Source organism: Harpia harpyja, chromosome 10 (assembly GCF_026419915.1).
Source record: "Harpia harpyja isolate bHarHar1 chromosome 10, bHarHar1 primary haplotype, whole genome shotgun sequence".
NCBI classification, from domain to species: domain Eukaryota; kingdom Metazoa; phylum Chordata; class Aves; order Accipitriformes; family Accipitridae; genus Harpia; species Harpia harpyja.
In genome coordinates this window covers 41,609,981-41,633,898 of record NC_068949.1, presented here as the reverse complement: position 1 = coordinate 41,633,898, position 23,918 = coordinate 41,609,981, and the positions used below count along the sequence as shown (strand labels likewise).

The following is a 23,918-nucleotide window of genomic DNA, read 5'->3' as shown; positions in this document are numbered from 1 at the left end:
CATCACTTTGTATTTTTTCACCTACAGTTTTATTTCAAATGTCCTAGAAGATATGCAGTGTCTATAAAGTAGAAAGTAAAAAATAAAGGCATCGGTCATCACTATGTGCTGCTGCAAATACAGAAGTTATGGTTTTAATATTTAACAAGCCTGGTCCTGTGTATCCTTTATCCAACTTTGTTACAATTCCACCAGCAAAATTTTACTCAGATGAACAGATTGTTTCGATAAAACTCATTGCCAAATATCAGACAGGATAAGATGCTCAATGGAAACTTATCTTTCAGTCTCCAGACAGCAAGAAAATAATTAACCAACTGCTTGTTAAACAGAATCAGTTGGAAGAGCAACAGAATAGGCAATACAGTAAGGAGAAAAACATTTCCCTTTCTAATTATCTTTCAGAGGAAAGTTTTGTCAACCAGCAATGCCCAAATAACTACTAAATAATAACTATCCCTGGTCCCTATCAGTGCCACAGCCATCGATAAACCCAACCAAGGCTGTGGCTTAATTCTGGGAAGGATCGAACGGTGATACCCAGTTTCCCCATCGCGTTGCAGCGCAGCAGACAAGCAGCAACATCCCAAGGCAACACTGATGAGCGGTTCATCGTCTCAGACCACAGCCCTGACTCCAAGGGACCTCTCCAGTACAGCGGGGAAGAGGCAGCTACGATTAGCTGTGCTGGGAAGCATGCAGTATATGCAACACAAACAGCCCCATATGGGTATTGTTTGGATAGAGGGAGCACGCTGGCCCTTCCTTCTCTCGCCAGATGCTATTAAGCTTACGTAGCACGTGTTTACAAGATGTTGTTGGTCAAGAAGCGCATCTCTTTTTGGCACTGCTTTTCCTTATTTAAAAAAAAAACCACAACCAAAACAACACAAAAAGTGGCTTTTGTTTGTATCCCTGTGCACTTAAAACGGATACTTCATAGAGAAAGAGGACATTTATCAGAAATGAAACATGGACAAGCAAAAGAAAACAGAATTAATTTTTTTTCCCATTAATAGAAAAAAAAAAGACTGGTCGTGTACAAGTTAAAGATTTATACAATGTTCCTGAGTTATAAAAACAGTCACGAAGCCAAAATCGCATTTGGCAGCAGAAAGAAAATACATGAACAATCTCTGACTAATACAATTACTTTTGATTGTGCTGAGTTTTCAAGCCTATGCCTATACTAGCTAGGCTTCAGTTCAAAGTCTAACGCTGTATGGATTGGCTGTGGGTCATCCATGTGATTCAACATGCCTTCTGCAAAGAGTTTGGCTAACCTTCCTTTTCCTAGGAACAAGGATCAATAGCTAAAATTGCCTTGTTCTGCACATATTATGAAACATAGCTTTGGAAAATGTGTTCTCTGTTCCTTATGATTTTGCAGTGTGGTGCAGAGCACACTAACAGCACTGCATGTAAACACTCTCGTTAGCGCCTCTGCAAGTAAATGCCATGAAGAATTGGTCATGATGAGTATATGCATTGTAGTGCCTTTAAATTTGGGGTTTTCTCTCTAAAAAAGCTTAAAAATAACATTGCCACATTCAGAACTAAACTTTCCATTATCAAAAAACCCCAAGCATTTATTTAAATTGTAGAGGTGGTTGTCAAGTGAAATCAGTATAAAACCAGTCAAAATCCCTGGGCATCAAGTGATCGAGCGGGAAGTATGTCCTTCTGCAGTCCACAAGAGGAGCGCTGGAAACGCAGGGCAAGCACTTACAGCAGCGTTGTAACCAGAATCGTAACACCTTGCCTGTGCCCTCACACCCTTCCACTGGCAAGCTCTTGCCTAGGATGTTAAGACAGTCCTTGTAAACTAAGCTTAAGTGCTTGGGTCTAGGGCCCTTAATAACTATACTTAACAAAATGGGCATTCTTCAATTTTTACATAACATCTGGTGGTCATCAGGACGATGTAACTACTGTCACAACTCATGATTCTCTTCGGTTAACTATAGATTTGCCACAACAGTTAATTAAAATCCCAGGCAAACGAGCATGCCTTGCAGCACAATGAACGGGGAGCCAGAAACACCCAGCACCTAACCCCAGCTTTCGCAGTGACTCACTGCATGACCTTGGGCAACACATAACATCTCTTCTTTCCCTCCGATTTTCATTTGATGAAGCCTCAGGGCTCTGCTGGGATCCGTGTTTACTCAATAAAACAAATCTGCAAGCAGGCATTCTGCGAGTACACAGAAATAGGACTAAACATGCAAAACCATAAGTGGCACATGACTCACTGTTTACACCCAGCCAGAGAAGGAGCCATTAATTAGCGTTAATATTTTAAGCCTTTCTCATCCCAAAGAGCTTCAGACATTTTTATACATGGATTTGACTCAAACCCTGGATAAACATCACTCCCACAAAATGGAGCGCTGCACACCACCACAAGAAACAGCTTCATCCAACAGTAAGATGCAGCTATCGTTGCACGAGAGATTAGGACAAGTATAGAAGAAAAGCATCATCAGCTGGGAGCTGGATGTTCATCTGATGTACATTACCAGCGTAGCTCGAGTCAGGTAAAATAAGTGGAGCCTGGATGAATCAGCTCTGAAACTAGAAGAGGCAGGCAGCATGCAACCACCAGCAGGCATGGCCAGCGCCAGAGAGAAATAAAAACCAAGAGACAGACGGCCATAACCAGTAAGTGTTTCAGTTGGAACTTTTTCATCCATGAAACAAGTGAATCTGTCTCTATGTTGGCACAGAAAGCAAGTAAATCCCTTCTCTGCACTGTAATCCCCTTCGTTTGTGGAAGGAAGATCACGAATATGCAGGAAGCAGTTTGCAATCCAATCATTCTTCTGATGAAGAGGAGACAAATGTTCTGTTCCAAGTTCAATTCGTGTTAAATAGCGACAGATTTCCTTCATACTTTTTATTTTTAGGTGGAAAAGAAACAGATGCTTGTATAGTACGGTAATTCAGCTGTAAGAACTCTGGCAAGACATGTAACTTCCCCAGGAACTGCATTTCTGTTCTCATTAATGGAACTATTTAACTTTCAGAATACGTTATGGCAAAATAAAAACGCAGGCCATGAGCATACAAAAATGTAGAGTATCATCTACAATCTAGAAACTGCTTGACAAAACGCCAAAGAAAATTAAAAACCCAAGCTGAATGCATTACAAGCCTCCAAAAGTATTTCATCTATAGTTAGAAAAACAAAACTGACTCTCCTTATCTAAATATGGAGCATGGGAAGCTTGCAGAAAAAAAGAAAAAAGGATGAAGTGTTGTTTTGCTATGTCACCACGATTTCAATTACCTGGCAAGATATTGCTGTTCTCCTTTAAAATAAAATAAAATACCCTGGTGCTGGCAGACCCACCCTGGAGGTGTGTGAGCATTTTGCTGCGTGGGGAGCTGGACCAGCGCATCGTCCCCACAGCGAGGGCTACTAGGAGATGAGGATTGCAGGAAACGACTGCTGCCTAAACTGATGAGTAAACAGGAGTTAACATCCAAGCTTTTTACAAGCTATTTCATTTCTATGGGTCCTGAAGACTTCTGGAACCAATATGTGGGCTTCCTCAGGCTCTCAAGAGGAAGCAACGCAATATCCAGTGACAGATTTCAAAGTAAAATAGCATTTTAGAAAAGCCACTTACATCTGGAATTCAAGTAGTTTGGTTTTTCAAAATGTGGGCTATTAAAATATTGATACATAAACAGGAAAGTTTGCTTTCCTGCTTCCTCCAGTTTGTACACACACGGGAAAAAAAAGCAAATCCCCTCTGACCACAAAGATACAGACGCTGCATTGCCTCACGAAACCACCGAAGGAATGAGGGCAGAAGGTCTTGTTGATTTAAAAGCATCAAACTAAGTGGTTATTACTAAGATGCAGGGAAAACCTTAAGCAAAAGGGTGAAATACCACCGCAAATTAGAGACTGGTCACAAACCCACTACTGCTGTACCATGTAGATGCCAAATCCTGCCTGGGATACAGAAGGCAGTAACTGGTCACGCTGAGGAACAAAAATCTTCAGACCCTGGCATGCCTTCTGTGACATAGGTGCTATTTCAGAGTCGGTGAGAAGTGTCTCATGGCTGGTTTTTAAGCATGTAGGAAGAAGATACACCTCAAAATAAAGCCGTTCACCATGCTCCCCTCTTCTGTACTCACTGTCAAAACATAGGCACCTGCCACAGAGATCATCTCTGCAGGCAGATTCCAATTTCCAGGGGTGAAAGGGGTCTCCAGGCAAAACCCACCTCCATCTTCCACTATTTTTGGCTTCCAGCTCAATTTGGGTGAGGGCACAGGGCTCTTTCATAATTCTGCCTTCCATTAACCCCGACATTGTCCATTAAACCATCCTAAAATTTTCTTTCCTCCTCCTGGTGTTTTCAGCAGCTGCATCACACGTTCTCATTTAACAAGGTAGTTACTTGTCTTGAGATGAATTTCATAAGCAAGCTCTGCCAGCTCAAAAGCATCTGCTAGCTTTGGAGTGTTGTGCAATACTTTTGATGGATTTCAGGCTCACTGCAGTATCACGCGTGCCACACAGGGTGGATTATTTCACCAGCCTCTGCCTATGCTGCCAAAGTCCAAATATTTCTAGGGAAGTTTTATAAGTTTTGCATGTTCATATCCAAATTGTCTGCAACTGCACTGTTTCTTTCTAGTATTGCCGTCTCCTCAAAGCTGTTTCCATTTGGAAGGATAGTTATATTGCATTCACGTTTACCACACTTGACTCCAGTCTTACTTCCTACTTTCAACACTTCAGCAAACTGTTGTGTCTCACTACGGACACAAGAAATACAGTTTCTCTCCTTTACAGACTGTAAAATTAAGCGTATTTTCGGATTAGAAGAACAACTCCAAGATTTCCGCTCCTCACTGACTGCAACATGTTTTTCCATGGAGAAGAATTTAATCAGGGAAACAGTTCATCCTTACTGGTGCCCAGATTTTACCACCCTCTTTCATTTCCTATTGCACTCAGCAAAGCCAAATTAGTTCTAGTAATGTCTTTGGCCGGATGTTCACACCTTAAAGAAAAACAGCATGCAAGCTGCTGCAAAATCTTAACAGTTTTAGGAATACCAGCTGACAGCCTAAACTCGTACTTCAAGCCCAGCTCTGCTCTTAACCACAGAGGCATTCTTCAGCCTTCAGATCCTGCCTTAACATGCCACAGAAAAACAGAAGAAAAAAAAATTTCTGCATCTTTGATATCACCTTCAAATAATTTATTCAAAAAGAACTTCACCTCTTACTTCAGAAAAATTCTTAGGGATGGTTTTCATGCTATACCCAGATTTTTAAAGGGTTATTTGTACCGCCAAATTGACTTCTTTAGTCATCAAATACATTTCAACTTCAACAAGTTACTACCTCTGTGATTTTAAAAAGCCTTTTATGAATCTGGATGATTGCAAGGCATTCCAGTACAAAAAGGAAAGCTCAAACACTGAACTTGAATGGATAAATAAAAACGTCACATGAAAGTTCAGTCTGAAAATCAACTTTTCAGCTGACCGCATTTCCATTTTAACTTTTTGTGAACACTTAAAATTTTGCATTTCTAAGTCTCCAAGTGCAACGCATCATCTGTCCTGCAAACAGAGGTGCCTCAGGACTCACCTTGGATTGGCATTTGCCAGTGCCACGTCACTAGAGCTAACTGGAAAACTGGTCTCCCATCCCCAAAAACCCCCAAGCGATACTTTCCCCAAGTCTTCTCAATATTATCCTGAGATCCAACAGGCAGGGGCCAGGGCGGAACAACATACGAGGTACTGGGTTGTACAACTGACAGGACACTTACCAAGGATATGTCAGACCCAAGTTTATATCCATATTCTACCTAATTTAGAGCAGAGATGGGAAATTTGATCTCCTGCTACCCAGACGGATGTGCTAAGCTGACATTATGCGAGGAAGACAGCAGGGGACCTGCTCACCTCCTTCAGCAAGAGCTCAGCCTCCAGGCACTGAGGCACTTCCCAAAGTTTCATTAAAACCAAGACTTTTTCTCATAGACAACTGAATATTATTAACAGGTCAATCCCTTCCCTCTCCACCTCCAAAAAGAAAAATGTAGCTGATTTGGCTCTAGATAGCTCTAAGATAGAAAAAGTGCTCCTGCCTTAAAGAATTTGCAAGTATATATAAACAAATTAGGTTGCAATGCTGATGTGCTGTTAGCAAAACAGGGTCACAACCACGTTCAAAAATTAAATTGCTGGAAGAAGATGACTATCATTTAATTACACAGCAGTAATTTTTAAAAAAGAAGAGTATCTGCCATCTCGCAAGTCATAACTAGAATCGCCAATTCCAGTCCTGTTTAGCAGTGGTTTCCACTACAGGCAACTCATCTGGCTGCATTCTCTTTTTTCCAAGCTGCTTCCAGTCTTCCACGTTCTCTCTTCCCGCAAGCCACTTACCAGGGAAATTTTGGAGCCGTTTCTTTAGGGTATCAAGTAACATAAAACTCTACATCTGCTCTCTTCTTAAGTCCTCAAAATGATCTGTCACATCAGTTCAATGTCTCCTCTCTTTGACACACCAGCTTCTCTCTTCTCTGAAGCTCACCTTCTATTGCTTGAAGTCCTTTCCTTCTCACCATCGTTTTCCAGTCTACTTTCCCCACCATGTTGTGCAGAATTCCAATTTTAAATCACTCTTCCAGCTGCCCTTCACTCCCTGCCACATCCTACTCAGCCTAATGCTGTCAGTTCTCATCCTGGGGATCTTTCTCTTTGCTTTGTTACTGCAGATCTGCTTTTGCTTATTTTAAGATAACATTGAGAAAAGAAGCAATTGGTAAATGTGTACATAGGTTACCTCAGGAAAACGGAGGTAAAAACAACATGGCAAAAACCATTCTTGGTATCGTTAAGGTTTTCTGCCATGTTGCTGTTAAGAAGCTTTTAAATAAGAAAAAAAGAGAGAGTTTTTAAATGACAAAGGTGGCAAGGGAGCAGCAGGAGCACTTTATATCTTGGGTCATCCAAGAGTTCTGCATTAGATGTCTGGTTTAGTCATGAACTCTGGCACAAACACTTTTGACCTCACTGGGGAATAGGTCTGAACTAAAACAACACTGCAAGATCTACACATTTTTGAGTCATGTGTTTCAAATGAGACATTCTTGCCTGTTAAATTTGGAGGTGATTAACTAATAGTCCAAACAAGGGAAACCAATATGAGCAGCACCCCAAGCAATCACATGCATCTAATTGCATCTACATTACGCAGTATTTCAACACAATATTCCACTTGCGCTACATTGTCGACGTGCGCAGAACCGCATGACAGCTTTTCTGCTGTTGCAGGAGGCAGAGTAACGCTGACAGCCATATGTTTGAGATGGAGTGAGACTACAGACGGGAAGTTGCATTCCCATTTGTTCAGAAAGCCACTTGCAGTGCCACTTGCAGCATCTTTCCAAGCTGGCTTTAATTTGCAAGTTCAAGATACTTCCTAAGATATTTTCCATTTTAGTATCTACATAAGCATAGTACTTCAGAGGGACAAACGCATCCTCTAAAAGCAATTTGTGACTTCAGTATAGGCACACAAGAAAGACTAATACGTCCCTCTACCAACCACAAGGGAACATCCACATTTCTTCTCAGAGGGAGAGTTATATTAGCCGATGCGTGTGTAAAGCAGCCAGCAAACCACGTTGTTGGTTTTTATTTTGAGGACGCGTACCAAAGTGCTACATACTTGCTTGCACTACACTGAGAGGTGATAAAATTAACCAGTACCAACCCCAAACTTGGCTTTTGAAAATGTGTATCCACCTAGCTCAAATATTCTCTGTATACTTAGACCACTAAACTACCAGCCTTTCCTTCAAACATGAAAATTAGCAATAGCTTTTGGAAAAGAGGATACTAAATTAAGAGGATTAAAATGTGTCTTACTTTAACGACTCACCTGAGAATCTATTTTAATTAGTGCAATGTCAGCTTTTTCATCAACATCTTTAATTTTAGCTTCATATGTTTCACCATTCTTCAGCTCCACCTTCACGCGGTTTTTGTTGGTGACGACATGGGCGTTTGTCACTATCAGTCCGTCTTCTGAGACAATGAACCCTGAACCACTGGCAACAGGAATCTCCCTCTTCGAATAAGGAAGTCTAGAAGACATGGGAAAGAAACATTTATCGCTGCAGAAAGTTGAAAGATCACAAATCACTCCAAATAACACGCAGCCAAAAAGAGTTTGGTGGGTTTTAATGCTTTAGGATATCTACTGTTACTTACTATCATTAACAAGACAATGCACATGCATTAGTTTAACTTTTTTTTTTTTTTGCCAGAACTCTTAAATTATCTTTAATTCTTAAGCATGACAAATATTTATCATCTCAAAAACCTCTTTGCTATTACATAGCATCAGTCAACGTTTCTGGCACACTGGCAGCTGTTTTCAAGAATACAAAAATCAAAACTAGGCGTCTTGTTTACTTGCGAAATAATTCAATGTGAACCACAGCAGGAGCTATCTTCTCCACCACATCTGCAATAAAGTTGTATTTGTGCCGCAGGCTATTAGGATGTTCTTGGCCTGAAATAGAAACAGAAAACATGTCATGAGTTCTTCAAGTGACAGGAGAAGGGTCATTGCAAAACACCTGAATCAAAAAAAGCCCCGCTCCTCCCTTAGTGAAAGGCATCTTGTACTTGGATCCCTCCGTTACCGCTCTCGTCGCTTTTCTGGAGCTTTTCTGGATGGCCTATTTAGCCTGTATGGTCTTCTCAGATCAAACAAACGGGGTCTGTTCCTCTGCCAAAACAGGCCCGCTCGGGATTTTTGAAGTCCTACGCTGCTGCGTTTGTAAGATGCCGAGGACAACGAGGTCCCGACCCCGGCGTAAGCCTACAGCAGCCGCTGTGGAAGTTTTAACTCGGGTACGAGGTTTGCGCAGCCTCTCCCACCGGTGTGCCCGCACGGCTTGAACCACCAGCCTCTGCCCGGCACCTAACGGTGGACGCACACTACGTACGCTCTACGCAACCCTGCTCAAGGCATCCTTTCCACTGATACCACCCGTGGTCCATCAACTCCACTCAGGAGCCGATCCCATGTACTTTGGAGCTACCGAACCCCCCTCAAGGCTATAAAATAGATACGCGCAGGAAAACAATGCAACCACAAAGCTCTGCATTCCTGGGCAGTGCTGTAACACAAAAGCTCGTGGTCACTGAGTATTCAAGGGAGGTCAGTGGGATTTTCAAAAGCAACTGGATACCAAACTCCTATTGTGGCCATCAGAAAACCTGTCTGCACCATCAGATGTCTAAAATTTCTGGAAAAAAACTCACAATTCTGACACAGCTTCCCTTTCTCAAGTAGTTTGGGGGCATTTCTTTTTTTTCCAAATTGGGAGCAACTAAGCAATTGGAACACCCCAAAGAGTTCTTTTGTATTTCCCTAGAGGCAAGAAACACCCTTTGTTTTCATTAGTCTTCCCATTTTATCTGATGCTTCCATCTCGTGTTATAAAAGCAAAAGCCAAACGTGCAATTGACTTTCAGATGAGTATTAATGTGCTGTGCTGCTCCCATCCATCCTTGCCATTTGGCTTCTAAATCCGTCCAGAGATTAAAGCAGTAAGCAGCTTGTGGATGCTGTAAGTGCCTGTGATGGTGTAACAGGACGATTGATTTGCAGAATTGTAGGAGACGCAGGACTATCCTATAAAAATATTCCCAACACTGATACCTGAATGACCTTCACTATCTGAAAACCAGACTGGAAAACTATGCAAAGTTTTAAGTACATACTGGAGGCAAAAAGAGATTCAGAGGAACGACTTGGGAACAAAACATTGCTGCTTTTAATACTAATCAGATACCAGTTTGATTCACTGGTGAACAACTGGTTTCAGGTGACTTACCAATGCCAGCTAGCATACACTGCCTTCATGAGAGGGGCGGATGCTCAACCCAAACACTATCTGATCACTCAAGAACATGTTTTATTCCCATTATACCCTGTGAAGCATCTCAAGGGCTTTTAAATGCAATCAGTCATGAACAGCAGCTACAGCAGTAACCACGTAATCCGCTATGCAGTTTCAGATCACAGTTCGGAGACGTTAATCTGCTTTATGAAGCAGGAACGTTGTTGATCAGGAAACTTGTGTCCTCACCTACTCTTCTCCTCAAAAGCATTCTGTGCTTTCTCTGATTTATGCATAAGCTGTTGTCCTTGGACTTTTATGCCAGAAAGGCAAAAGGCCTTGCCGAATGACAAACATCAATTTACCAAAGGATTTACGTTCTCTTTATTAGAAATATTTGGTATCAAATGAACGATGCCATTGCTATAAAGCTGACAATCGTAAGGGGAGTGTTTTGGAAAACTGGTAGGAGAATGGGAACTGCAGCTTGGAAGTATTCCCTCGCATTAAATAGGAGCTTTGACAGATTATCAGATTGGATTAACGCGATGTTGGGATAAAACGCCACAGGGCACTACTGTATCCATCAATATGCTTTTTGATCACTGCTTATAAAATGATTTCATCTCACTTACAATGCTGTAGACATTCAAAGGTCACATCCTGCCCTTGAAAAAGAAAGCTCCCACGGATGAGGGAACTGCACAGGAAACACACAGCTTTTTTTAATGCCTTCAATCTTTTTTGCATTTAGCTATTCAAGAAGAGAAAGGATGCCTAAGCTGTACATGGTAAGACTACTAATACTTGATCTCAGAGAGCTGCCTTCACTTTGAGTGGGAGGCTACAAACGCCAAGATTGCAGAAGTGACAGTATTTTGCATATAATCTCCTTGCGCAGTCCCGAACCAAGCTGCACAGTTAAAAGGTCAAAATTTTATAGTCTGAAAAAGTTAGATAATAAATACTGATTCATGGCATACTGACCTAAAAAGCTTACAACAGCTTGCCACGCCTGTCTATTGCTTATGTATTAGGAATTCTTGCATTGTGTAACACAGTTTTGCAACAGGTCTTGAACAACTGCCCATTTAAATGGAAAACATACCTTTTTAAAGCAAATAAACAAAAGTCAAACTACCATTCAGACAAATTCATTGATGAATGCTAACAAAAAAAAAATCCTACCAACTGTTCTTTACCATCATGGGATGACACAAAATCTGAAGGCTATAGTAAAAGTATTAATATGTTGAAAATTTCTCCTATCAAAAAATGAGACCAAAATGGACACATGTGCACGCATAGCATTTGCCCATTACGTACATACTTAATGCTCACCATAGCTAATTGCTCTTTGGGATTACTGAGCAACGCACATGGGAGCCGAGAGGTGCGCTTACCTTTCCTATAAGCAACCACCACCATGTAAAATTTTATCTTAGAATTGAATTACTATGTGGAAGCCTAAATTGCCATAAAACCGCCAATAATACAAACCTAATATGAGCAGATGCTCATTCCTCAACCACCATATGGTAGCTTCCAGCCATCACCAGCCACTGCAGAAAGCGGTGAAATTCAGAACTTCTCAGGAGATACTTTCCTCTTCAACACATGTATTTTCCACCTGTACTGATAGTTCAGGGTCTTAGTAGAAAATACAGTTTTAAGAGTGGAATGGGTATCATGCAACATCCTCCAAGTTTCCAGGTTTGAAAAGCTGGAGACTGCAGTGGTTTAGTGGACTGTGCTTGACTATTAAGCAACAAAAAAGCAATAGCTTTAAGTTTTGATTGATGATATGGTTTTGACTATTTAATCCCCAGTACCTGTGTATTCTCATACACACATCTAACCACAACATTCACCCTGACTAACAGGCACCCCACAAGCAGGTGGCCAGCTCTTTACTTCCGTGCTTAAATTGGTCCCAAAAATGTAGTTTTCTCAGCTCAAGAATGCTTCTTTGGTTATACTGGTTTGGTATAACCTGTGTTGAATTCATGAGAATAAAGTTTCCCCAATTTTCTGGCCTTTTTCTTTAAACCACACCCTTCTAGAGCTTTGTTCTTAGTAGAGTATTTTCTTTTTTTTTTTTTTTTGTTTTATATTTGGTGTTGGAGATTTTTGTGGGGTTTTTTTGTTTGTTTTGGGTTTTGTTTTTTTTAAATTTTAAATCATTGAGAGGTGGCCTTGAATAAAGCTCTAGCACCTAAATACCATCAGGCTTCAATGTTCAGATCTTTGCAGACTGTTCCTCTTTCTATTTATATGCTGTGATCATTGTGTTTTGTAATGTTTTTACTGAACTATTGCACAATGCCCTAAATGCCCATGAGCATGGTTAAGAAAACTTTATTAATGACATTATAAAGATGATGGTTGTGAATTCAGTTGATGATCAAAAACTGACTTAAAAAAAACATAAATAGGTTACAGCATGAAAAATTCCTGAGGCAACTAATTCTTCAGGGACTTCAAAGGTGTGCTGGCTGTCAGCCCTTGAATGAAAAGGAAAATCTCTGCCAACTGACATTAAGAGGGCTAGTATCAGTAAACAAACTGCTAGGAGGCAAGATGGAATACCAAGCCATGGAAAAAAAGCACACCCGGCTGTAAACAACTGAAATAATTTGGTTTCACAAAGATGAGCCAAAAAGCATATTAAGATCTAGGTGTTGATTAGGTCATTACTCAAAGTGGCATTGATGCTTTAATGCTTACAACTCATACATGCTGCTTTTGGTAATATTTTGAGCTAAACTGACAAGATGCTTTGGAGATAGACATCTCATAAAAGTAACCTCTCCCCTTCAGTTGTGAGAACTGTATCTGCTGTTCTGGAAGGTCTTCTCTCAGCGTAGGTCCACCTCTCATGAGAACAGATCTTCACACAAAGCTTTAGGTACATCTTGGTCAGAAATGGATCTTTTTCCCATCCAGTTTTCTTATGTTTTCCCCCTTTCAAGCAAGGGGGTTCTGCTCCCATCCATCGGGACCAGCTCAGCTCCCTGCCCATTCTCCTCTGCTTCCCAACTGCATCCAACACTCCTGTGTCTCCTTTCCAGGGTCTGAAGTTAGAACCAACACGGTTATCATCGCATTCAATGGGACTTTTTGTCTTAGACACAGGGAGGGGAAAAAAAAGGGACACCCTAGTAAACACCAGCAAGTCTCTCCCTCCCACCCTCACTTGGTGTGACCAGCCCAGATATCCTCAATTCCTAAGTCAAAAAGCTCAGATTCAGTCTGGAATCAAGCCTTCGATTTCTTTAAAAACAGCAAGAAACTTTCACTCCCATTAAGATTAAAAAAAAAAAAACCAAACAAAAAAACAACTTCCCATGAAACAGTAATCATCCAAGACAGCTGCAACTATCAGTATTTGTAATTTTATAACTGTTAAAGAGGATGCTCCTATGCAAATTGCAGGGAGGGTGGAGCACCACCTCCAGGTTCATCATTAAAGATGCTTCATATTGGAAAAGCGCAACGCCCCTGTCCTTCCAGGGGAACGAAATTAAAATACCCTTTGGGTTTGCTTCATGCTTGTACCTGAGCAGCAGCACGCTCGGCCGGGAGGGCTGTTTCACCCCTGCCCCGTTCATCAGACCCAGCGTTACCATCTCAACTGGTGGGGTCCCATGGTCTGCTAACATCAGGCTGATGCCAGTGGAAGAAAATGGGGCTTGGATCCACGATCTATGGTTAATCTAACTTTTCCCGTTAACTCCATAATGATCACAAGCGTGTCTATGAAATCCTTGCCCAGTAACACAGAGTACAAGCAGAGCCGACGCAACCTGCTGAAGTTTATGGGCTAACTAAATGTATTAAGCTACCCAGGTTGCTGAAAATAGATAATTGCTTCCTCCTGTACTTGCTGCTTAACGTTATATTCAGATACACAATCCCAGGTGCATACGCAGACTAGAGTCTGAAAGAACAGCTTGGGTTTGGGTTTCTCTGCAGAATGAAACCAGAAGGGCTTAAGTACTCACGAAACCTCTGGGCTGGCAGAACCAGTGACTACTAACCCAAACCACAAGACTGTAAAGTTTTACTTGGAAAACTTCCACCCTCCCAAATAAAACTCCAACCGCTGGTGTTTGTACAAACTCCTGTTCATGTCATACAGGAAAACGTTAAAACCTCTGACGCTACTATGGAAACAAAAACTGCAGCAAATGTGCTTAGCTCACACTGAAAATGGTGGTATCAGCAAGCTCCACTGGAGAGACACAAGGAAAAAGTGATGTATGGGGATCTGCTGCCACGCTTTTTTTTTTTTAAATTACATAAAACTGCAAGCCTAAATATTCCGCTTCCTATTCAAGGATAAATTGTGTAATACACCAAAAAAGGATATTACGCAATGAAAACACTTAAGAAAACAAGAAACATTCTACGTATCGTAGACGATTTGCTTAAGAACAACTTTTAGGTCAATGGAGGGAATTTTGAGAGGTCTAAACCACAGCATCTTGCTCATAAAGCTATTGCATCAGTTATTTTATCCCTGTATAATCCAAGGAGAAACTAAACACACTTCACAGATTTCTGAGAAGAAAATCTGTATTACTGTGACATGCCTAAAAGCAAAAATATTTTCATAGCACTAAATAATGGAGAGACTTTGAGCATTTTATTCTACCAAATAGTAAACTGCACAAATCTGGTATTCACTTAAAATATTTCCTGCAGCAAGAACCACTGCAAGATTAAAGTGAGGATTTAAAGTAAAATTGCTTTTTGGCAGGAATGCAAACTTGCAAAGGGAAAATAAAGTCCATTTTCGTCATTATAATATTTAGATGACCAACTCTTTCTTGACAACCTTTAACAAGGACTGTCATATACACCAGAGATTTTGCAAATAGCAGGCTTTGAAATTTGTATTTTCCCTGCTAATCCAAAAGCCTGAAGCCATTCATTTTAATCACTGATTTTAAACAAACAAACAAACAGGCTGCCAAGCTAAACAAAATAGAGAATCTATACAAAGTTTGTAGAACAAAACAGCTCTCAAATTAATGATAACACAAAACAGTTTTCAGACCAGCGTGTGGTCGCTCATATAACATAGCACATTTGAGTACAGAAATGAAGGTGAATAAATTGCACGTTTTAGTTAATATTCCCAAGAACAAAAGCTGACTTTACTGATTTTCAGGGAAAAGGGTGTGAAAGAGCAGACAAACCCCAACCAAGCAGCAGGATGGTCCTGCCGGTGGTGCAGAGGCTGCTGCTTGGTCTCTGCACGCATCTTGTTCCCAACTACTGGCCACAAATTAATGCTTACCCTGCTCCGAGTTTAAGAGGGTAAAGTATTAAAAATGCAAATGTGTGAATAAGTAAAAGCAGATATTGGTAACACATGAATGGCCATGCTACATGAACACTATGACACATACAGAGCTCTTCTGCACTTACAAAACAAGAAAACAACAACAACAACAACAAAGTATTTCAAGATAACTAAATTGTAAAACACAGAGTCTTCAGGAAACTTTAGTCCAACCTCTTTGGTCCAGCTTCTTTCTTAGTATGAAACAGACCTCTGGCACCCAGTCCCAACGTAATTCAAGATTTTCTTGTCACTGAAAACGGTCAATGTACTTGGGCAATGTGCCTCCAGCTTCCTTGCAGCAAGCTCCTATACAACTTCAGATATAAAACTTAACATTTTAGTGGAACAGCAACTGTTCCTACCACTTGTCTACGAGGCAGAATAAGGAGTAAATGAATCGGATACAGAGCATCTTCTATTGCAACTCAACTACTGAATTGCTAGACAGATGTCAAATGGTTGGAACATTGCGCAGAAGGAGGAAGACCCAGGAAAGATGCGTGCATCTTGGCGTTACTCGGTCTCTACGCAACTTGTGAAAAGAAATTGGAATCCTCAAGTGTCTTAGATTTACCTTTAAAATGGGCATAACCCCTGTTTCATCTCGTGGGACTAGTCTCGGGCTTTAGCAACCCTTGAAGAACCTCACAGGGAGAAAATATGTACATAAAAACGCTCAGAAATGCCAGAAATTCTTCTATAAACCAAGCGCACTGGCTGCCCCTGCAAAAAAGTCTCACAATTATAGTAGTAGCAAGCAAAAGCAAGAGACTTTCAAGCTGATGAGGATAAAAAGCAATTCGGTGTAAGCAGGGAGGGCAGGAATCCAGAGCGGAGCGACAGCTCCATCTAACACAACAGGAAACTGCGATTCCTTCTGTAAACACCAGCGGTGAGGTGGGAGGAAACCCAACTTCTACATAAACAGCCAGGCTGGAGCCCCGGCCCGGAGGAACGCAGCCCTGCGAGGAGGAACACGCTGTTCCCGGAGCAGCATTGCCATATTAATACAATACCGAGCCCAGGCTCATTGGAGGAGGTGACAAATTAATGGCAAGTCAGCAGCCCTCTGACAAAGATGCTCGGCTCGGGGTGGTCGTGCCAGCAGCGCTCCCCACGCTTGTACTGGTCTGTCTGGGGGATGAGGAGGGAAGGCAGGGTGCAGGCAGATAGATGCTCAGACACACGCACAAAAAAAAAAAAAAAAAAAAAAAGGTGAAGAGCAATTCAGGACAAGGGCAAAGAGTGCTGAGCTCGAAAACATCATTATCAGTAGTCCTGTCTGAACTGGAAACATCAAGAAATGTAAGTCAGGTAGTTATGGAAAAGAGTCTGCCTGATTTCCTGCAGACAGATGAAAAGAATATTTCAGTCAACAGGTTAAAGCAGACACGGTATTCTCTTCCCTGCAGAAGGCTGAAAATACAACAGATGAGTCAGGAATAATTTCTCCTCTCCTTTTTCCAGCCCTGCTCAGTTTACGTCCCCTCCGACTCAGGTCATTACCCTGCTCTACCTCCCAGCTCCGCTCATCACAGGCAGAGAACCAGCAAAACAACCTCAAAACGTCTATTAAGTAACAAGGACGTGGTAATTCCTATATCCTTCGTGTAACCAACAGCTGTCTGATCTTGAAAATTCCTCTTAACATTATAAAGCCATTAAGGTCTCATTTTAAGTATGTGAGAAACTTTAGCACTGCATCTTTAGAAGAAATCCCTGCTTAAGAGAGACTTAGTTTCAACTTCCAGGAACCCTGGTATGAAGACACCAGGGAATAAAAACAAGTTCTTGTTTTCATGCTGCTTAAACATTTTTTTCTCTAACGAGAAACCTAAAAAAAGCCTCTTAAGATGCAAGCCTAAAAAAAGCCTCCGAAGATGCCGCTTCTCTGCAGCTGGAGAAGGCATTGATTTCACCACTTGGCTGTGGCAGGACTCTTCTTACAGTGACACAGAGATGATACGCAAAAAGACCAAATCTATAGGAAAAACTTCAAAACCGTAATAAAACACAAACCTCCCTCCTACTCTGGAGCTTTGTAACTGTGCAATACATAAATCCAGCATAACTATATCGCTAAAGCCACAATATCTACATATTGAAGAAATCCCTCAGCCTCTGACAGTATTTTCTACAGCCATCTTAAGAATCGCTCTAAGACCATCCAGATTTGTTTTAATGTAGACATCAGAAATCAATGAGTGTGTGGGAAACGAACCTGGAGTAATGCAGACGGTACTTCCATCATCCTATTTTGGGAACTACAGAAAGGAGGCGGCACTGCCACTGGTGAGACAGACACCGTCACACAGCGCCCTGCCCCACTGCATCTATAGTTTCTCCCTAAAGGTTAAAAGAAGAGCAGGTTTCTATTTCACTCTCTCAAATAAGCATATTTTTATGCTATTTAGAGTTCTAATTATCATATTCACAGCTCCCCTATCATCATTAGCTATTTACATAGTGGCTTTTTTACCTGCACATCTATTCTTCTTTATTTTATGGATCATCTGAATATTTTTCGTATTTTATTTATAAGTGCTCTCTGCTTGCCCACTTTTACTGTCTGAATACAAAAGAAAACAAGGGTCAGCCAAGCTTTACCTTTATAAATAGAGGTCTACACACAGATCTCTGATACAGAATGGGCAGACATATCAAACGGTGCATATCTTGTCCTGGAAAACAGCAATGAATCGTCCCTTTAGCACCACAAATGTTGAAGTATGAGATTCCTGGGGCGGGGGGGGGGGGGGCGTATTTTGGGGGTGGGATGGCAGGAGGGGAGAGAGTAGTTTGGGTTTCTCTTTCTTATTAGTGCTCCTCGGTCCACCCACTTCTCTCCGTCTCCAAAATTACTGTCTGCAGATTGACAGATCATCGATGCTGTTTGCAGAATGAAGCCAAAACTACAGTCTGCAAGTTTAAGAAATAGAGTAATGGAAAAGAAAAGTAATGGAAAATGGAGCGGCAATGCTGGCAAGGGGCAGAAAAAATGAGCAGGGACTCATAAAACCTCACTTTGCTCTCAGCTCCGCTACTGGCGTACCGGCTGACCTTGAGCAAAGCGCTTTATCTTCCCCTGCCCTAGATTCACTATCTGTAAAATGGCGTAATGACGTTGGCCTCTGGAAAAACGTTGTGAGCTTCTCCTAATGCTCTGCTATGTAAACCATTTCAAATTTTAGACCATTGGATAACTTCTATGCACAGTTACTAGATTTAATGTGCATTTTCAGGAAAAATACGTGCAAATCCAATTGCTATCAGAAATGTGAAGTGTTTCTTTAATTTGATGAGCTCCATCTCATCAATATTTCTGATAAGAAGCCTGTAAAACTAGCTATAGGAACTATTCACTGCATACCCATCTCTCCCATCGCACCAAAAAGGCAGCTTTACAAGAGCGGGGAGATGGAAAGACTGAGAAACCCTGATAGAACTTGATGGGAAAAAATGACGGACACAAGAACAAGGTTTGGTTAACTAGTAACACAGAAAATTTTAACGGGGTGCCTATAGCATAGCTATGCCATGACACTCAGCACAGCCCCAGCACTGGTGCCATTAACACGCCGCTGCTCGCACTGACAGGACCAGCTACCGTCCTGGTGCCAGCCTGCGGAGTTAGTGTGCAATAAAAGCAGAGGCTAATGGATCTACTTGCACGTTACACACACGTATGTATTTCTTTTTTCGCAGTGTGTGTGCCTACACGTGCGCAGGTTTTTGTCTCCAGAAACAAGCTCCAGGCAGAGCACTCGCAACAAACTGCACAACCCAACTGGCTTCCAGCCTTGTGCTTCATCTTATCAGCGCCCCAGCGTACCTGATATTAACCCAGAAATTCAAGAGCTACTCCGCCTGGCTGCCTAATTCATCTCCAGTCACTAAAATATGGTAGCCAAGATCTTCTCAATTCACTAAACTTTAAAAGAAAATAACTAGTCACCAGTGTTCTGTCTTCCAAGTTTAAGATACAAGCGCTTCCTGTTACCTACAGAAAGGAGGTCAACATCATCAGTTAGTGTAAGATCAACGCATTCTTTTATAGCCTTTTGATATAGGGGAGTTGAGACTTACTTTTTAGTCATATTCTTCTCTTTGAGGCAGGCGAACCGATTTGGGAATCACAATGACCTGTATGTATCCAGAAGGCAAAATAAAGTCTTTCTTTTTTTCTATATCCGGAACACAGCCTCCAAAATAATACTAGATATTCATTTGGGCCCAGTTATAAACGCTGTAGGGACTTGCTGCCAAGTCCAGCCAGGGATCCTAGAGGCCCCAGCAGTTTATGGGAGTGAGGAATGACTTTATTTACAACAAAAGTTAAGTTCCACAGTACCCCAGTTTCTATTTCTAACGTTGCTTTCTTTCACTCCAAGCGCACGTAAATTCACATTTGAAAAATATTTTCCAGCTTCTCCTATTTCTTGGACAGCAGAGTCTTTCCTTTAACTGCTCAGGATAGGCTGCCTCCATCACATCCAAACTCTACTTAATAGGACTCCTTCTGCTTACTCATGGCTTTAAGTATTCCTGTCCAGTCCACAGGTACCTTTAAATTTCAAAGCCCAGAAGATGAAAGGACTGAATCCTTCCTTGTTCCAAATCTGTATTTACTGACTTGACTGTTTGAAGTCTAGAGACTACACAGAATTACTGCCGGCTCCCCGGGAAGGAAATCTAGATGCGGAGAGGGGAAAAGGTGAGCTTCTTCAGACAAACCACTTCTTACAGTTCCCTCTTCTCAGAGCTGAATACTTGGCTTTGGAAGCGCTTTTTAATCCCACACTTGGGGATTGGTTCTCTTCTGGAAATATGTTGCTCTTTATTTCCATTGCCTTCAGCTGCCTCTTCCCTCCCTCCCTCCCTCCTCTTCTCCTGCTGCTGCAAAAGAGACTGAGGAAAGTCAGAAGATAATGACTTTCAGACCACCCAAACACAGCAACTGAGGGAGATGAAGGCAGCTAAAAAAAATTAACGGCACCGGAGTGCTCATTTGTACATCCAGTTCCTCAACACCTGGTCCTCCCAGGTCATTTTTAATAGACTCGACACGTGCCAAGTAACCTGCGAAGGTCTCCCAACGTTTCTTCAGCGCACTAACCATCACCACGTGCCCGTTGTTATCTTTCGGGAAACAGCTGAAAGCCTAGTTCATAACAACAGTATCAACTTCCCTCTTGATAAATACCTGGCTCAGTTCCTGACCTTCCCAAATTTCTCAGCTGAGTTTTTCTTCCTGCCCTGATTATTCATTACTGCAAGGCTTAGCGCTGCCAGCCCGTTAGCCCTATCTGTACTATAGCCAAAGGAATTCAGGCAGGTCCACCTACTGCTCTCTCCCATCCTCTGCTGCACGGCTCTCTCATTCTTACGCTGTTTTTAAAGGACTCAATGACAAATGGTTTATTGACCGCGGAGGTCCTTCTCTTCTGCCAGATAATTACACAGAGTCACTTGGATGCAATTCCACCTGGTGCATTTCAAAATACAAAGTCAGCCATTCTGCAAGAAACTGAGTTCGAGGGATGGATTTTTTTTTTCTTCCCTCCCCTCCATCTCTGGAACAATGAAATGATAATGTGATGAAGAGAAATAGCAAAGTCTGTATCTGTTAGTGATACCCACCTTTCCAGAACTGAGAGTTACCCCTAAACTCACCTCCGCCTTCCCCCAAAGCAAGCAGTAATGACCTGCTTAATCTAAACCAGAAGAGCTCACATCAAACTCCAGATACGACATCATGGTGCGAGCACGCCTGTGACAGAGAAGCGTGAACCGCCTGTGACAGATGCTAGCGTGCTGAGGACGGCTGAGGTTACTGGGATACCACATTAGACATGGTGAGCCTCATAAAAATATGAAAACATAAAAATCCGGTTCAAAAAGGGGCAGAGGAAAGTTAGGAACTGAGAGCAACCACGAGGAACTTTGTTATTCTTACTCTGGTTAAAGGCGAAAGGACAAATCCAGGTTAGTTTGTATTTTACAGTGTGAAGAGCACAACGTGGAGAGAAGGGCACACTGTCCTAAAACGCCTGCCAGCATCTGCCGGGGGAAGCGAGGAAGGGAAGGAAGGCTGGTTTAAGTTGTGTGTTGAACATCCCAAGACTTCTTCCCTTGGTCAGCGGGAGGGATTCAAGAGGACCAAAAACATATTTGCAGAAGAAAAAAGAAAACATCCTCCCAGCACACTGAACCTCATCACACAGAATACTGAGGTCTCGTCACACTGACCTCACTCCTGGGTGTGGGATGCTCTTTACACAAGTCATGGTTTCTGCTCAGAGGACGTTCACCTCCTTTCTTCATATTTTCATCAGTACCAACCCACGCCGCACTGCCCCGGCACGCACTTTGCAGGCCCAAACGCCTTCTACCAACATCTCCCACGTCCTTCACGGAAAGGGAAGATTTCTTTTGTGAAAGCTGCAGCTCGGCAGCCCTGCCCAGGCTGGTGCAGAAACAGCTCGCTGGTGCTGCAAGCGCTCATCTGCCAGAGGTTTTGATACGAAAAGCAGGGCTACGTCACCCGCCAGAGGCAGAGGGAAGATCTGCCCAGGGCACCCTGGGGAGGCCGCCCACCACCGCGGCAGGACGGGTACCACCAGTTACACCACCGGTTACACCACCAGTTACTGGTTACGCAGGAGGGGAGAGCTGGAAAGGACGCATCGCCCCAGACGGGGACACAGCACTAATGAAAGGGGTCGATCGGCCGCCGCACGGTGTGTCACCCTGCTCATCGCCTGACTCCAACAGAGGTGAGCCCAAGCAGGGCGCGATTCAGCCCTGCTCCCATCCCGCGCACTCACCGTACTAGTTTAACCGATGTTATTTCCCGGCTAAAAAACACAGCCGGGCTTTCCCCTCTCCCCTCGCTGCTCCTGGGGTTTCTCCAAATAGAGCCTGTTTTGTCCTTTCTGCGTGTCTGGCTCGCAGGGCGAGCTGCGGGACGATCCTGCACCCTGGAGCACATCACCACGGTGCAGGAGACCGGCTCAGCACCTGGGTGCCACACGGCTGCACCCTGCCAGCACCCGTCCTTCTCACCAGTGTTCAGGGCCGAGGCTAGAGTAAGCTCCGAGGCGTGTGAAGTTTTTCTTGATTTTTTTAAGACTCACAAATCCCATTTTCCATAGGAAGACATCCCTCTTATGCATACACAGAGCTAGAGCAACCTTCCCCTGCCTCTCCCGCATCCTCTCATAAACACGCCCGGTATTTGAACAAACGTACAGAGAATCACTGAAGGACAAAAGCAGCACCGGGAGAGGACTGTAGAGGATGAAAATTGAAAAAGACAGAAAGTTTTACTTTATCCAAGATACACAATATCGTACTTGACCAGCTACTAAAACGACGTGAAACTTAACAACAAAAAAGTGCTTTCCAAACACTTTCCCTACATCCCCATTCCCTCGTTTCCCTAGGCCATTGCACCGTATTCACCGATTTATATAGATATGTTGCTATGAAAGCATAAAAATATTTTACCAAAGGTAACTCCATCTCTAGGTAGCAAAAGCACTCCTGGAAATGAACTCAAAATAAAATTAAAAATTAACGACTCTAAGAAGTCACATATTAGGCGGTGGCTTTTCAAAACAGTGGTTCAATCTGCCTCCAGGGAAGAGCGCTTTACAGCCTACTCTCCATTTCTTTTTATTTTAGGTTCTTTACATATGAAAAAAAGCTTTGCTTTCAGCAATGTTTGCTCTGGTCTGGGGATAAACATGTGCTCCTGGTCAGCTTCTCTAGCACCTTCCTTTTGTCCCTAGCGATACAGAAAATAAGCATCATTCCAACCAGAGGTGCAACAGGGCAAAACGATTGTCTGGACGTACACATGATGTATCCACTACAGTGGAGTTTTCCTATACAAGACCTATATGCAGCCTATGCATTTTCTGTACAACCTACCGGAGGCACGTTTTACCCTCCACCTCAAACACAGCCCGAATTCTGCAAATGTTCAGCAGAGAAGACTGAGAGAACAGTATTGGTTTCGTGAACTGAGAATAAAAATCACAAGGCATTATATTATACTGGAGATCAGGAAACCGCAGCGTGAAAGCTTTAATTGTCTCCAACGTCAGTAAATGCCAGCAATGTTCCACAGAGCACAACGCAGCTTTGAAACTGAGGGGAAAAGCAGCGGTACAAAAAATCGATTGTATTGATACCAAAGTTGTAAGTTTGATCTGTAATGCAGGATCAGTATTTTGCCCAAGCTGAACATACAGTCGCTCTGCATCAGAATGTTCTTCTGCTGGAGAGATGACGACTAGATCTAGAAAAAGATTTGCTTTCAAAGAAAGAAGTGCAGAAACGGTGCAACCTAAACCAAAAAAAAACAATCCTCAGTGACACAGCACTGACTTACTATTAACTTCAGAATAAAGGCTTAATTCACGCTCATTTTTACATATTACCCCCTAAACGTGCCAAATGGCTTGGAAACAATATGCAGCCTTAGCTTAGAAGAAGGTTTAAGCCAGCCTGTGTCAGGGGCTGCATCTTGTACAGGTCATCCCCCTGTTCATCCCCCAGCACGGTTTTGCCTTGAGGTGCCACATCCCGCCCTCATCATTCCTGCAAGACTGAACACTTCAGCGGGCTGTTCACTCCGGCAACTCCATCTGC

At 42.5% G+C, this 23,918-nt stretch overlaps 1 protein-coding gene across 2 annotated transcripts in view; it reads right to left on the bottom strand.

Annotated features, from left to right (window-relative positions):
- HTRA1 (HtrA serine peptidase 1) overlaps positions 1 to 23,918 on the bottom strand; it is a 34,092-nt gene that overhangs the window by 8,768 nt on the left and 1,406 nt on the right. For both annotated transcript variants that reach the window (XM_052799392.1, XM_052799393.1), the window contains exons 2-3: positions 8,469 to 8,568; positions 7,933 to 8,137 (exon numbers count right to left, since the gene is read on the bottom strand). In XM_052799392.1, coding sequence (XP_052655352.1) covers positions 7,933 to 8,137; positions 8,469 to 8,568 — 305 coding nt within the window. The remainder of the gene's footprint in view (positions 1 to 7,932; positions 8,138 to 8,468; positions 8,569 to 23,918) is intronic.